Below are 14,217 nucleotides of genomic sequence, written 5' to 3'. Positions count from 1 at the left end.
AATAATGACCTATTACGAATGACTTAATAGAGAAAAATCAATCCTAATGTCAAGAAAAAATTACAGTTTTCTAATCTTACATTTAATTCTTCGAAAAACAACTTTACTATTTTAAACTTTATAACAGATTTCACATTTTTGAATAATAAATGTCAAATAATATATTTGTTTTATTATTCAATTAACATAATTTATTATATTATTCAAATTAAACCTCTAACTTTTTTTTGAAATAAATTTCCTACTTGACTTGTGAATACGTATCAATTATAAAAATAAAACGTAAATTTTTCTCTGAGTTATTTCATAATTTTATCTGCATAAATTGTGTGTAAAATTGTATTAAAAAGCATTGTTTATATATATATATATATATATATATATATATATATATTAGGTTGGGGAAAAAGTAATATCCATTATTTTTTCGCTAGATGGCTAGAGTGATATATACATCACCTTATGTATTAATCGCATAAGTTATTCTATAACTGTTTTGTGATTGGTCGATTCAGTTGTGAGTTATAGCGCGTAAAAGATGGACGTCAACAAAGAGAAAATTCGGTATATTTTACAATTTTGCGATAAAGGCGAAAATGCAAGCCAGGCGGCTGAAATGTGAATGGTCCGGTACTGTCACAGCCAATCGCGCGCAATTTTGATTTCGTCGATTCCGTTCCGGTAATTTCGATGTTAAAAATGCACGTCGCACAGGTAGGGACCAGGGCTTCTATGAGAGAGGCATCATAAAATTACCTTTGAAATGGCAACAAATTGTAGAACAAAACGGTGCATATTGACCCAAATCGAACAATCCTAACCATGTTAAATAAAGCCTTGAAATAAACGAAGAAATAATGGATTACTTTTTCCTCAACTTAATATATATAAATTAATTATTATGAAAGAAATTTATCCATGATTACATAATTATTTACATATGAATGAAAGCGATCAGATTGAATGTAATAAAACATATACACATAACAGATAGAGTTCTTTTTCACTGTAGCGTCTGTCGTAATGTAATTGATACTGCTGTGTTTAATATTACGCATTTTCTGTCGACCTCGTCGTTAACGATTGTGCAGTCGCGAATCACGCTTCGCCCGCTTACGGTCACCAATAAAATTCGCGGAAGAATGCCGCGTGTTAATCACGACGAGATCCGGTGGCGGCAGCGTGCCGAAAGAAAACGTCGTGATCATGACGGTTAATAAAGTACAGTCCACTCTCTAAATCCGAATCAATAAATAGTCACTGATTCAGCAGTTTCACACTGATTCAGATTTAGAGAGTAGACCAATAAAGCAAATCGGGGAACGGGGCGCCCCGTTGTGTGCGATACGTCATACAATTGTACAGCGCAATCCACCTGCGAGACCGGGAACACCTGCGCACACCTGTTAACATCTCTTGCGCTTGAAACACCGCGAGGCGGAAGTGACGTCGGCACGCGCCACAGGTGCACCGTTGTATGTTTACGTATGTCGGCAGCCAAAAATAGCGTAGATATTACGAGAGATTGACCAAAGTGCGAATGAATCACACTTCCTCGCGACGGGACCCACTTCAGATCCGGAGTGTTCAAAGGAAAAAAAAACTTACGATAAGAGTAAAACCGAGCGCAGTACAAGAAAGTATTTTGTCCGTAAATTCGTCCAGAAAAAGAAGTTTCAATTTTACTCAGATGTTGAGACGGAAATTTGGTGCTCTGCATATGCATTTATTTCATTCCAATTCATTTCACTTGATTAAATTTAAAACATCTAATTTTAAATTTAATCGATTTTATTAGATTGATTCTAAAAATAGTATCATGTTATCTTAAAAAAAAGTTATATAGATATAATTTCAGATAAAAATAAGTAGAGAAAATAAGCTTCCTATAAAGCTTAAAAGATTGTATGTAAAATAATTAATCTTTATACTATTTACGTAATTATAGATTTGATTGGAAGAGATCTAACTAAAATTAATGACTTCAAAATTATCGCATACCTATCTTTCAAAGTTGTAATCTTTGTTTGGGTGCTAGATTTTCGATACTAACGCGTGATTGGGATGCAATTCTCAATTTCAATGTGTACTCATGTGATAAAAGCTTACAACAATTAAATATTATTAATTCTATAATAAATTCTATAATAATTCTCTGAATTTTAATTAAAAATATAAACGTTTAAATAAAACTTCAAAAGAGATTTCGTAGCAACTTATACAGAGATATATTAATTTATACATTTTACATGGAAACGAGAATGACAGCAAACGATAAAAAGCAGACATTTTATCTGACTAAAAATAATAAAAGTCTAACAAAGAAAAAATGTTCTTTTAAAGATGTGTGACATAAATGTTTGATGAAATAATTAAAAATGGAATATGATAGAATCACTAACACAGATCTGTAATAGGCTCGCTCAATTAATCTACTATTCCAAATCTCACATTTTCTAAGTCTAATGTAAGTGATCAGATTAATTGCGATAGATTAACAATAAACAGATGTTTAAGCAATCAATTTTGATTTACTCGGATTCTAATTGGGTCGAGTTTTATTCATACGCGTAACAGCAATGTATTCGCGTACGTGAGATACTGAGATTAATTCGAAGTCGCGTTATTCGAAAACAAAGCTGCACGTGTGTCTATTTTAATTTACCATACCTCGTTTCGTCCATGAATAGTAATTTCCTATGACAAATATACATGATGTTACATGTGCAAGATTATACGATGCGACGAATCCATGCATAATTACGATAAACGAGCGTCACAACGCATATACGTGCTATACGATGCGAAAAGATTATCGATTTATAGTAAAACGCTTATTACAAAAAAATCCAAAACAAACAAACATTTTGGGAGGTAAATAAAATATCTCAACATTGTTGAGAGAACCGCAATTAGTTTACAAAAAGACTCTTCCATTTACGAATTTATTCTTGCGCCAGCATTTTCGTGAATAAATAAAAATTGACTTCAAATTCAATAAAAACTTAACTGAAAAGATTCCTATGATTTTGTTCATCGCACGCGCGGTCTGCTTTTCATCGTCTGTATAAAAATTGTCGTCCCCGTTCGTACGTAAAATGACTATTCTCAAAAGCTGTCAACTCTCGGCCGTTGTGTCCGGTGTCAAAATGCATTCGTGTCACACTTGGAAATTAAAGCGTGCTATAACCGCGGGGGGGGTGAGAGAGAGAAAGAGAGAGAGAAAGAGAGAAAGAGAGGAGAGAGAGAGAGAGGGGAGAGAAAAAGAGAGAAGGGGGAGAGAGAGAGGGGAAAGAGAGAGAGAGGGGAGAGAGAGAGAAGAGAGAGAGAGAGGAGAGAGAGAGAGAGAAAGAGAGAGAAAGAAAGAGAGAGAGAGAGAGAGAGAAAGAGAGAGAGAGAGAGAGAGAGAGAGAGAGAGAGAGAGAGAGAGAGAGAGAGAGAGAGAGAGAGAGAGAGAGATAAGCGAGCCAAGGATCGCGAAATTTCGCGATGATGCGGAGCGACGCAGCGCAATGCAAGCCAGTTTATTTTCACGATCAACCGTTATTGTTATTATCGCCTCCGTGACGCACGTTAACGCGCTTCGCCGACAATGAGAGGAATATTCCGCTGGACTTTCGACTAGCACAGAGAGAAATAGAGAGAAGTAGAAAGAGAGAGAGAGAGAGAGGGGGGGACGCAAGGCAGCGGCGCCCAAGCATTGCCAAAGAATCGCCATGGACAACAGGGATGAGAGGGAAAAAATCCCATATAGTGCGCGTATAATACACAAGCTGCCGTACTGTTGCCGTAAAAGTCGTGGCACATTATAGAAAAACTTAAGCAATAAAAACAGTAAGGAAATCAACCACTCAAATTTTTGTGTTAATTTAACATAATCTGGATGAGTTAAATGGTAACACCGATACTATGTTAAAATATTTCAACAAAAAGGAAATGTAATTCTGATCGTAATTATGTGTAAAATTAACATAACTTTTATGTTGAAGTTAAGATTGTAAGATAAAATCAGCACTCTTTTTCTGTAAATTTTCATTCCCACTTCTGTTATAGAGTAAAATCACACACTCCTTTTCTGTAAATTTCAACACATTTAATAAATACGTTCAAATTGTGTTACTTTAATATACTTTTTAAATTATTTTAATAATTTTACATTTTAAATTTGTTAAGTTCAATTACCATAGCAGGCATATGTTAAATCTACACATGTATGTGTTGATTAATTTACACAAAAATTTTAACAAGGACCTTTTTCAACAAAACTACAAAAAAAAAATTTCCAACATGCAGTGTATGGATTCGCTACTGCTTAGGACCATGCCTTAAGTTCTTGACTGTGATTGGCTGATTTGCTTACTGCTCAAGTCTTTTTATGTGCCACGGTCTTTAATCGCTTGCACCACAGCGAGTAATGGTCATCGTTCGAAGAGAGACATATTCTAGGATAAAACCGCGATAGCCGGACAGCACAGCACAGCGCGTAGGATAGATGATGTACCAGCGAACCATCGGTTAAGAAATATTGCCGCACGATTTAATTATCTTCTCGCTACGTGGAAGTCGACATAAAGGGGGTAATAATGATCTCCGGAAGAGAGCTGATTATCTAAATAATATTTAGTTTGTTGAACAAAATCTGAAGAAAATCTTCTACATTGAAGGTTCCCAATTTACGACTCGCGGGCTGGATCCGACCCCCCGTGAAGTTTTATCCCGCCTGCTAAGAAATTTCGACGTTATAATTTTTAAATAAAGATATTTCGTTTTTATGTGATTTTTGAAGATAAGGCCACCGGATTATTACAAAAATTTTAATATGGCTCTCCTGACAAAGTATAAAGTTGGGAACCCCTATTTTACAGACATTCTTATAGAGAAGATGACTCAATCAAATAACAAGTTGGTGTGAAACATAAACAAATTTATACTACAAGATTAGACTTACCCGGCTTACCTTTAGCTGATGCATCTGTTGTTCGTGCAGTTCAGCCAATTGTCGTTCCTGGGCATGGTACTGCTGCCGGAGGATCTGCTGCTGAAGCTGATGGTGCTGCTGTAGCTGGAAACAAATCCAGATATCTCAAGGGTAATGTAACATCTTTAGCTGAAAGCTAGAATATCAAAAGGTATCTGAAGACACAGTAGTAATCAATTCGTGAGTAAAACATAATCGACAAGTCGCACGCTGGACACACATCTCTTCCTTCAACTGAAATCGTCACAAAGCGTTCCTGTTCGTGATACGATGTTTTTTTTTTCTATACCGCATATGCAGTATATTAATTTATGGCAGGCACTTATTATTTTTAATTCACCCACGGTGGAGAATAAAGGGCAGTTCGATAAAAAAAAAAAAGAGAACAAATGGAGATCCAGATTTATGCACGGAGCTTTTCAATATGTCTCTGAATCAAAGCTTTTGTCGCGTACGTCGAGTGGAAATGCGAAAGTATGCGTAGTGCTGCTGCCGGTGCCAGAGCAAAGTTTCATGCCAACATGGCGCGCATCCGACACGTTTTAATCCAATTCACCGTGTGTCCAATTCTCTCGAATGTTTTTCGTTGCCGTTTGTCGTTCGTCGCGCACGTGGGCGACTTTGAGTCGCCTTTTCTCAGAAGGAAATGCGTGGGCTTCTGACACAGAGACTAAAGCGATTTCGCCCAATTGGTTACGTCCGCAAACGAACGGGCACGCTGTCACGCGATACCCGTGCATGCGTTGCACCTTTTGCGAGAACGCATAAAAAATCGAAGGCGATATCGTACGATTTGAAACCGGAGTTACGCTGACCATAGCACTCTATAGAATTAACGAACGAGACAAGATTCGAGAACTTTGTCGGCTACGAGCTACAAGCGAGACAAGATTCTCGATTGACATTTCCCTGAAGCCAATTAGGATCAATTCTTGTTTTAAAATAGAATAGAAAGAAACAGAGAATGACTAAAACCCCAATAATTTCAACACAAAATTTGTAAAAACAGATCTTGAGCATTCTTTTAGATCAGTTATACGGAAGCGACATCGACAGTGTTGATGATAATAGATATAAATCGTAAAATAATTATCATAAATAAACTGAATTTATTTTAAAGTAATTCTCAAAAGTTGTTAAATATAATGTAAGAAAGATATGTGAATAATCAAACACATTGTGATTCTCATAATTAATGTCATGAACTAATGAATTTAATATCAGATTATCGCGATTGACAATTGAACATCACTTTGTCACCATCTGTCGGTGTCACATTCACACATCAATCTACATATTTAATTAAACAAAGCTCATCGATCCTGAAATTTTCAAATGGATTGCAATACATCGCGGAAAAATATCAACAAATTGAACTGAAATACTAAATTAATCGATATCGGTTCGTGGAGGAAACTATGAAATGAACCTTACCGAACAATATAGAGCAAGGACCCTCGCTTTTATCATGCCTCCGAACGAGGGTCCGATCTCGGGATGGAAAGGATACGCTCTTCGGGTTACGGTGCTTGCGGTAGGATTCGGAATTTACGTTTTGTTGTTCAAAAAGAAGGATTCATCTGGTGGAAGATGGAGCTTACGAAGAACTCCGCGAGAGACTCCAATCGAGCCAGACGACAATTCGAATATCGAAATGAAAGAGCTCAGGTACAAATTACTTTCAAAAAAGAAACGCGTTATCTCGATGCTTTTTCGAGCGTTTTAAATTAAAAATAATCTTTTTTTTTACGAGAAATCCAAATAATTTGTATCGTTTATATTTGGACAATGTTATGTAAAACTGCATGTTTTATCTGAACAGTTTGGAGTAAATTAAACGCAAAATATAAAGTATTGTTTCACCGATTCTCGTTTTAATACAAATAGATTCATATTTGCTATAATTTACTTTATTTAGCAACACACCTTTCTTTTTTAACATGCCAGTAATTTATTTCTGCATATTTCATGTCTACTACATTCGCGGATATTTATCGCTCATACTGCTTATTGGCCAAGCCAAAATAATATTTTATAACTCTTTACGTTTTGCAATCCTCGAAAACAAAGCAATGTGTGTCATAAAATACACATATGTGTGCACTTATCGTTTTCTTGGCATGCAGCGATGACAGATCCATCGTGACATACAACTGCGAAGTTTGCCCGATTTGTTTGGGAGTACCGAAGATTGGCGTGAGAGCTCCTTGCGGTCATTCGCTATGCGCGGAATGCCTGGCGAATTATTGCGATGTTAGAATCGCACCTGCACCGCCACCTTGCCCATTATGCAGAGCGCCGTTAAATTCAGTGGCCTTGGCTTGCGACTTTGTTAGTATATACGCGCCAGTCCCACCGGTTTCTCTAAGAAGAGCGATAGCAAGCCTTATACTGGCCGAAATGCACAAAATGCAAAAATAAGAGATAAGCAAAAGGAGGAAAGAAGAGGGAGGGAATATAGAAAATATTTGTCTTATTTTACCGAGTTTCATCCTAACTGATAGCTATATAAGCATGATGGACGAAGTAGCATTTTTATTTCATTTTTGACTCCATTGCTCCTTCTTTCTTTACGTTTCAAAAATATTTATGTTAAGATAGAAATTTGGCTACAGTTACAGTAATCAAAAGTTTAATGTGAAGAGACTTATTAAAATTACACGTATATCTGTACATAAAAAACTACGTTATATTGATTTAATTACAGGCCATCTTAGGTCCTAAAATGCTAGACCCGAACACCATCATGGTGCAAGACTGGATACGCGAGTACAATAATCACCGAGGTTTAGTGACGTCGGTACGGCCGTTTCTGACGACGCGACTTGCCCTTTTCTTTAATATCTTGACTCTCTTTCTGATTGTCGGATTGATCGCCGCGAGACTTCAGGTTTTTGCGGAAATATAAATTTTGTTTTAAACATCTCAGTAAAAAAAGTTGTTTTTATCAGTCAGTATGATAATAATAAAAAAAAGAGGAAATATATCTGTCGAAGTGAGTAATACATCCTTCGAAAAACATTTACTGCAATTTAGTATCTAAAAATAGACAGATAAAAAAATAAATAATGAGGCGCATGACGTAATGATGGTACTAATATCCGATTTGCATATAGATAATGTCCTGGGAAAATTGAACGTGGCTTACATTACCGATATCGATAATTGTGTTAATTATATGCGCCTAGTTCAAGAGCTAAGGTTAGTTGCAAGGCGAGCGATTCTAAATTTACTGGTATGCCTCAGAATGTTACCGTCTGTTCGCAATTCTTAAGAACGTTAAAATTACCCTACGCTGTTTAGTGTACACGTCAATATTAAGAAACTTGCTTTAATCTTCTTTTTAAAAATGATTAATCGCATTTTTCTTCGTTTTCAGAGAAAAACAAATTCTTCTCATGGGGACAATCGAGCGTGTATCATGCAAAAGTTAAAATCTTCAATTAATACGCAACATTTTTTTTTATCACTGTAATATGTGCTTTGTGCGAAATAATTAACACTTTGCCAGTGACATCAATGCGTTGACGAATCGATCAGAACAAGATTGCAAATTGAGTACATTTTTTGATCGCTTTTCTGTCGATTTCTGTCTGTCTTATTTCTAAATTACAACGTATCTTTTAAATATAAAAAGTGATATATGTAGAATGTGTGTAAAAGACATTTTGTATACCTATCTTTCGTGTACACTGTCCACGCGAATAGTATGTAATTTTAATAAAATCACATAATATGAATACAAACATCGTAGTATTTGCATTTTTTGTTTCTATTTCATGACAAGAGTTTTGTAAAAGCAGGTAATTAATACAATAAAACATCGAGTTAATAATATATTAATCTGATGCGTTTCTAACGTGCAAAACTTGGTAAAAACTTTGGAAATTCTAGCAGCTGTGCGAAAAAGCAATCATTTGCGGATATAAATACTGATTTATATTGACATAATCTGTTTACCGAAAAAACCGTGCAATTTTCTTTAAGTTTTACATTTTTTAGCCTTTTAGGATAATTAAAACTGATTTTTAGATGCAGTTTAATCCGAGAGTTGTATTCTGGACTTTCAAGCAAATAATAAAATTATAACTGTATTCTTTTCATATAAAATATACATAACATTTACAGAGTAATAATATACATAAAAAAATAAAAAAATTATATGCCAAATACATGCAGATTTATAGTAACATAAATATACACTTTTAATTTACAAAATCTTCCGATTCCAGTTAGGCATTAATTATAATACAATAGCTGATTCATTTTAAATTTAGATATGTCATAGAAACATTTAAGGTGGTCCTTTCGTGAGAACAAGTATTAGATAAGTGCCTAAATTTGATATATGTTAAATATACAGTAATAAGGGACATGTGTACAAAAAATCAAGTAAGGTTACCGACACTTTACAAGAAATAAGTTATTCTAAATGTGCGTTCGCGGAGCGTGCCATTGTCATTCTATCCTTGTTTACATCTAATGAACGAGAAAGATAGAATGATGCAAATCGCCACGGCCAAGGTTTTCAACGAATAATACATGTACTTAGCGATCAGATGAATACATTATTCATGTCTTAAAATATTCCCTGAAGTTTCCGGATTTCGTACATACCTTGAAAATAAGGGCTTGCCAAATGTTTTGCTCTGATATATGAGGTTAAATAAGTAGTGGATCCACTCGCATATTGCTTTACTCATCGTACTGTCATGCTTGACCTAACCTAAATCGAGTCCAACCGCACTACTATTGTGATATTTTTTTAATTAGTAAATAATTAAATACGATTAAATCGTGCGTGTAAAATCATGTTATATTATTATAATTATTGGGATGTTGTGTAATGTTTGTCACTGTTTGTTTTCAATTACCTCATGACGGACTGTTACTTGACTAACTGAGTCCGCGAAAGGACCACCTTAAATCCGACCATACACAAATATTATAAAAATCGATATCGCCAACACTATTTATAATCGCGGCGTCAATAATGGAACAATGGCGCGCGCAACGCGAGGCGCAAATGGCGCATTAGATTAATTTGCGTCGCCGCATATATCAATACTATTGTGAATTCTATCGCGGAAATACTCGCGATAAAGTAATCGAGCCGTTCAAATGGCGCGTGGGCAATCGAATTCTATTCGGCGAATGGATGCATTAACGCAGCGGCATGCAGATTCTCGCGTTTTGAGATTTCCGTCGGAGACGATCGCAAAATATCATGCGTAACAGAAATTGAGGTCATACGCAGTGTCCACTGGCCCACGAAATTTTAATAACAAATTTCTTGGAAAAAAAATTACACAAGAAAAAAACTCAAATTAATTATCTATTGTTAGAATTAATTATTATTAAATTCATCGAATGATAAACTTCTTTTTGATAACTTTTATCAAGGAAAAAAAATCTTAACTCCAAATTCATTATAAAATTTAGCACTAAAATAAATTGTTAAAATATGTATAAAAAATATGGTGTTAGTTATAACATTTTAATTCCTTATTTTTTACTACGGAGAGAGAGAAAGAGAGAGAGAGAGAGAGAGAGAGAGAGAGAGAGAGAGAGAGAGAGAAAGAGAGAGGGAGAGGGAAAGAGAGAAGCTGTGCTATTAGTAAAATGTGTTTTCATCATGCTTGCTTATCAAGTTAGTGAGAGAAATGATATCCGAAACTCGAAAAAACTCTTTTAGGTAAGTGTTTATTTGCACGAATAAAATAGTAAAAGATCGTGACGATTTCGTTGAAAGGAAATAAATGTGTGCCAGCATTAAAACGTTAAAACTAAGTATATATTTAGCCAATGTTAAATTAATTCAACGCTATACCTATGCAATGTTTATTCTTATTTTATCTTATTTTACCTTAATATTTATAAGAGAGCTCTTCGTTTTGATTTTCAGGCCGCTACCTGATTGCAACAGAATACTGCAGTTGCGGAATTTCACATACATGCGAGATATATTTACTTTCCGGCGGATTCTCTGCAGCATTAAACCTGGCCTTCGCGGAAATATCGACGTCCTTGAACTTAATTGCGATGTAACTAAAGCGTGCACGATCGATCGAATTCAATCGAAACTGAACTCGGCCGCGGTAATCTAAACTTCGCCTATGTATTCCGAGTAAATTTCTGCAATAGTTATACATCCATCGCTGTAATTCATTTCAAAAACGCTCGCGAAAAAGGCACGGAACATACGAGCGATATATGCTATACGATACCAGCTAGTGCTAGTTGATAAAACGTCGTCTTAGTTCTAACAAATGTTCCAGCTCTTTTCCTGTCGTCCTAAACTATACGCCAAAAGAATACTCAAAAGTCTTGTCCCTCGTCCTAACTGTTTTTAACACGAAGAATTTATATTATCCATTTTTTACGCTAATATAAATCCTTTTAAATATGGAGTATACATATACTCGGAATTGTTTTTCCGCCACGTTCGGCTAATCACATCACAAATTATTACGTAAATAATATTATTATACAAACATGTACTGATTTTTCTACGAAGTTGATTACAACTCAAAAAATCGATCGTAAAAGATAGAGTGTATATATACATTTGTAGAAAAATGATCTCGTTTCGACCGAACGTGCAGTACTCTATACTGATTGTCAAATTGTTCATTTTACGAACGTCATCTTGTCTCCGTTTCACAATAACAGGTTCCACGAAAGTCTCGAGGAATCCGACGTTTACGTCGAGGAACGTCGACGGATCGATATTAAATCGATATAGGTACCTATATTATATGTGCATTTTGCATAAATGCAAATCGGTCGTACGTTACCTCGAGTATCTTCTGCTGCAGCGCGTGGCCGTGCATGTTGGCGGTATCAGCGGCCGCAGCGTGATAAGCGCCGGAAGTCAAGGTGGCCGTGGCCGCGCCTCCTCCGCCACCGGCGCCCAAATCCCGCGGTCGCGGCATCGGAGAGCCCGGCGTGTCTCTGGCCATCTCTATGCACATGTAACAACAACAATACACGTCCGATAACATGCCTCGGCGAGTGCCACCGCCGCCACCACCGTGCTGGTGGTGGACAATCGTTCCGTGATGGTGATGCGCACCGATGATCTTTACGCTCGAGCTTTCCGCGCGCGGATATCGATCGAACGCGTTCGCCCGCTGCACGTAAACCCTCATAGTTCGTTCCTTGTATGCTACCCCTCGGTCTCTTATCTTTTATCGATCCTTCCCACCGATACGATCAAATCGACAACAAATTTATTTTTTTGCTCAAATTAATCACGAACTGAATTTTCATAATGATTTCGATGATGCGAGATATAGGCACCGCGCGCCGACTAGTTTATTTACGGATCGAAATACGCGACTATAATTTGCCTGGGAAAGGAGGCATTCGGTTGCGATCAATCGAGATTAGAAGTCGTAACAACTGGTATTCAACTCAATTAATCTCGCTTCAAAGCACTCTCTCTCGTCGCATTATTCCTTCTGTTATACCGTCGCTGAAAAATCATTTCCAATTTCTCACTAACGATAAAATTATTATCTCGATAATTATTATTTTTTTCGATAACACGTAACACAATGAAAAAAATTCACTTCCTGTCGCCCAAGTGTTGGATTCGATCGTTTTTTATCAATACTAGATTGAACACATGCCACAATATCACGACAGCTTGCAACACTAGTCAAACGTGCAAATAATCGAAAGAAGTCGCCTATACAATATTCGTAACTTATCATTTTATCGTAAAACACTGTCCAGGTGAAGAAATATTGAGGAAGACGGAGATCCTCGCGCATCAATCTTGGGAGAAGTCGGAGTTTTTTGTACCTTTCGTTTTCGAGTCATTTGTTTTCCAACGACACGTCCAAGTTTCTCGGAAATGTGCGATTACACGATTACACCTCGCGTGTGTGTGCCTCGGTGTTTTCTATTTCTTTTTCCGGGTATTCGGCAGATTAATTTCGGGATGGCCCATCAGCGGAGAAGCCGTGAGAAGACGCGTCTCGCGAGAACGTGGCCCCTTCTCTCTCCTCGGGCCCGCCTCTCTCATCGCGTCCGGCTCGAGCGACGTTCGAAAGGGGGGCACGTGTTGCGTTCTCCCTCCCGTTTCCACCCCCCTCGCGATATCCTACGACGACATCGGGAGTCGGGAAGAGAAACTCGTGGAATTCGGAGCGCGATGGCGCGTGTCGCCGCGGCGCGATAGCGCGGCTATTTTTAGCATTTATTAACGCGTAAACGCACGCGTACGCGCCGCCACGAGCGGCCACTTATCGCTCGCTCGATTTGCGCGATTCTCTCACTTTTTTTTATCCTTTCGCGCCTGCGGTCGCGCGCTCCTTCGGACTCTCACGTCCCCGTCGCAAACGACCGGATACAGGTTTTAAAGGCTCGCTTTCGGAAGACTCGAGAGACCTCGATCCGAGGTAGAAGGTCCGACCTCCTCGAAGAAAACCACCTGATGCGACCACTTCGTTCGCGGCACCCTTTATCGCCGGAGATCCAAGTTCAAACTCCTGTCACGCACAACGTCGCCGCGATGTAGTGTTCGTAATTATGCCGCACAAAGGGACGAGGGTTTCGCTAGAAAGTTTTCTCTCGTGAATGAATTACGAAATCCCGAGATCCCAAGTGTCAGTAAAACCAAGGTGTCATTCACATGTCCTATAAGTTATCGCGCTGAAAGCTACAAGTTCACCCACTTCAATCATTCTTCGCGACGCGAATCTCCTAATCTTTAAATTATCGTCCCGTCGCGCTTTATTATCGCCCGCGTCGATGTGAGTCTTTATTCCGGAGTGCTCCCCTCGTGATTCCCGTTGAAATCGACGTCGGAGGTGGTGCTTCACAGGTGGGATATCTGTGTCTCGCGACCGCGGTCTAGCGATCTGACACGGCGTTTTCTCGCGATCCCGCGGCTGCGTGAACGCGCGCGCGCGCGCGCGCGAGCGCGTGCAGGAAACGACGGCGGAGCGACGAGGAGGAGAGGAGGAGCTTTATATACGCCGCTCGGCTCGGCAAAAGCAACGGTCAGCGCTAAATTTAGCTTCGCGCTGGAAGCGATTAAGCGAGCCGGGGAGCGAAGATGAGGTGAGACAGAGAGGGAGGGAGTTAGGGGGGAGGGGAGAGCGAGAGGAAAAGAGCGCGACACGTAGAGAGCGGAAGGGTAATACCGAGCGGAGAGAACGTAAAATTGCCCGCTCGGTAGACGGATCGCGACTGAACGATCGCGACCACAAGCGCGGCTCTGATAATTC

The 14,217-nt window shown here is 38.2% G+C and overlaps 2 protein-coding genes across 20 annotated transcripts in view; one reads left to right on the top strand and one right to left on the bottom strand.

Moving 5' to 3' along the window:
• Hdac4 (histone deacetylase 4) overlaps positions 1-14,217 on the bottom strand; it is a 211,336-nt gene that overhangs the window by 26,183 nt on the left and 170,936 nt on the right. For 10 of the 18 annotated variants that reach the window (XM_077423066.1, XM_077423071.1, XM_077423072.1 and 7 more), the window contains 2 exons: positions 11,776-11,942; positions 4,949-5,062 (listed from right to left, as the gene is read on the bottom strand). In XM_077423066.1, the coding sequence (XP_077279192.1) occupies positions 4,949-5,062; positions 11,776-11,942 (281 nt within the window). The other 8 variants (XM_077423058.1, XM_077423059.1, XM_077423076.1 and 5 more) reach the window with 6 other exon arrangements.
• Positions 13,923-14,217, top strand: part of LOC143906809 (uncharacterized) — a 30,938-nt gene continuing 30,643 nt past the window's right edge. The window contains exon 1 of one of the 2 annotated variants that reach the window (XM_077423079.1): positions 13,923-14,050. In XM_077423079.1, coding sequence (XP_077279205.1) covers positions 14,046-14,050 — 5 coding nt within the window. In that variant the 5' untranslated portion in view covers positions 13,923-14,045. The remainder of the gene's footprint in view (positions 14,051-14,217) is intronic. The other variant, XM_077423080.1, reaches the window with a different exon arrangement.

This window comes from Temnothorax americanus, unplaced genomic scaffold (assembly GCF_048541705.1).
Source record: "Temnothorax americanus isolate GAGA-0224 unplaced genomic scaffold, ASM4854170v1 Scaffold76, whole genome shotgun sequence".
Taxonomy (NCBI): Eukaryota; Metazoa; Arthropoda; class Insecta; order Hymenoptera; family Formicidae; genus Temnothorax; species Temnothorax americanus.
The sequence above is the reverse complement of the archived record's forward strand: the minus strand, read 5'-3'. Positions and strand labels throughout refer to the sequence as shown.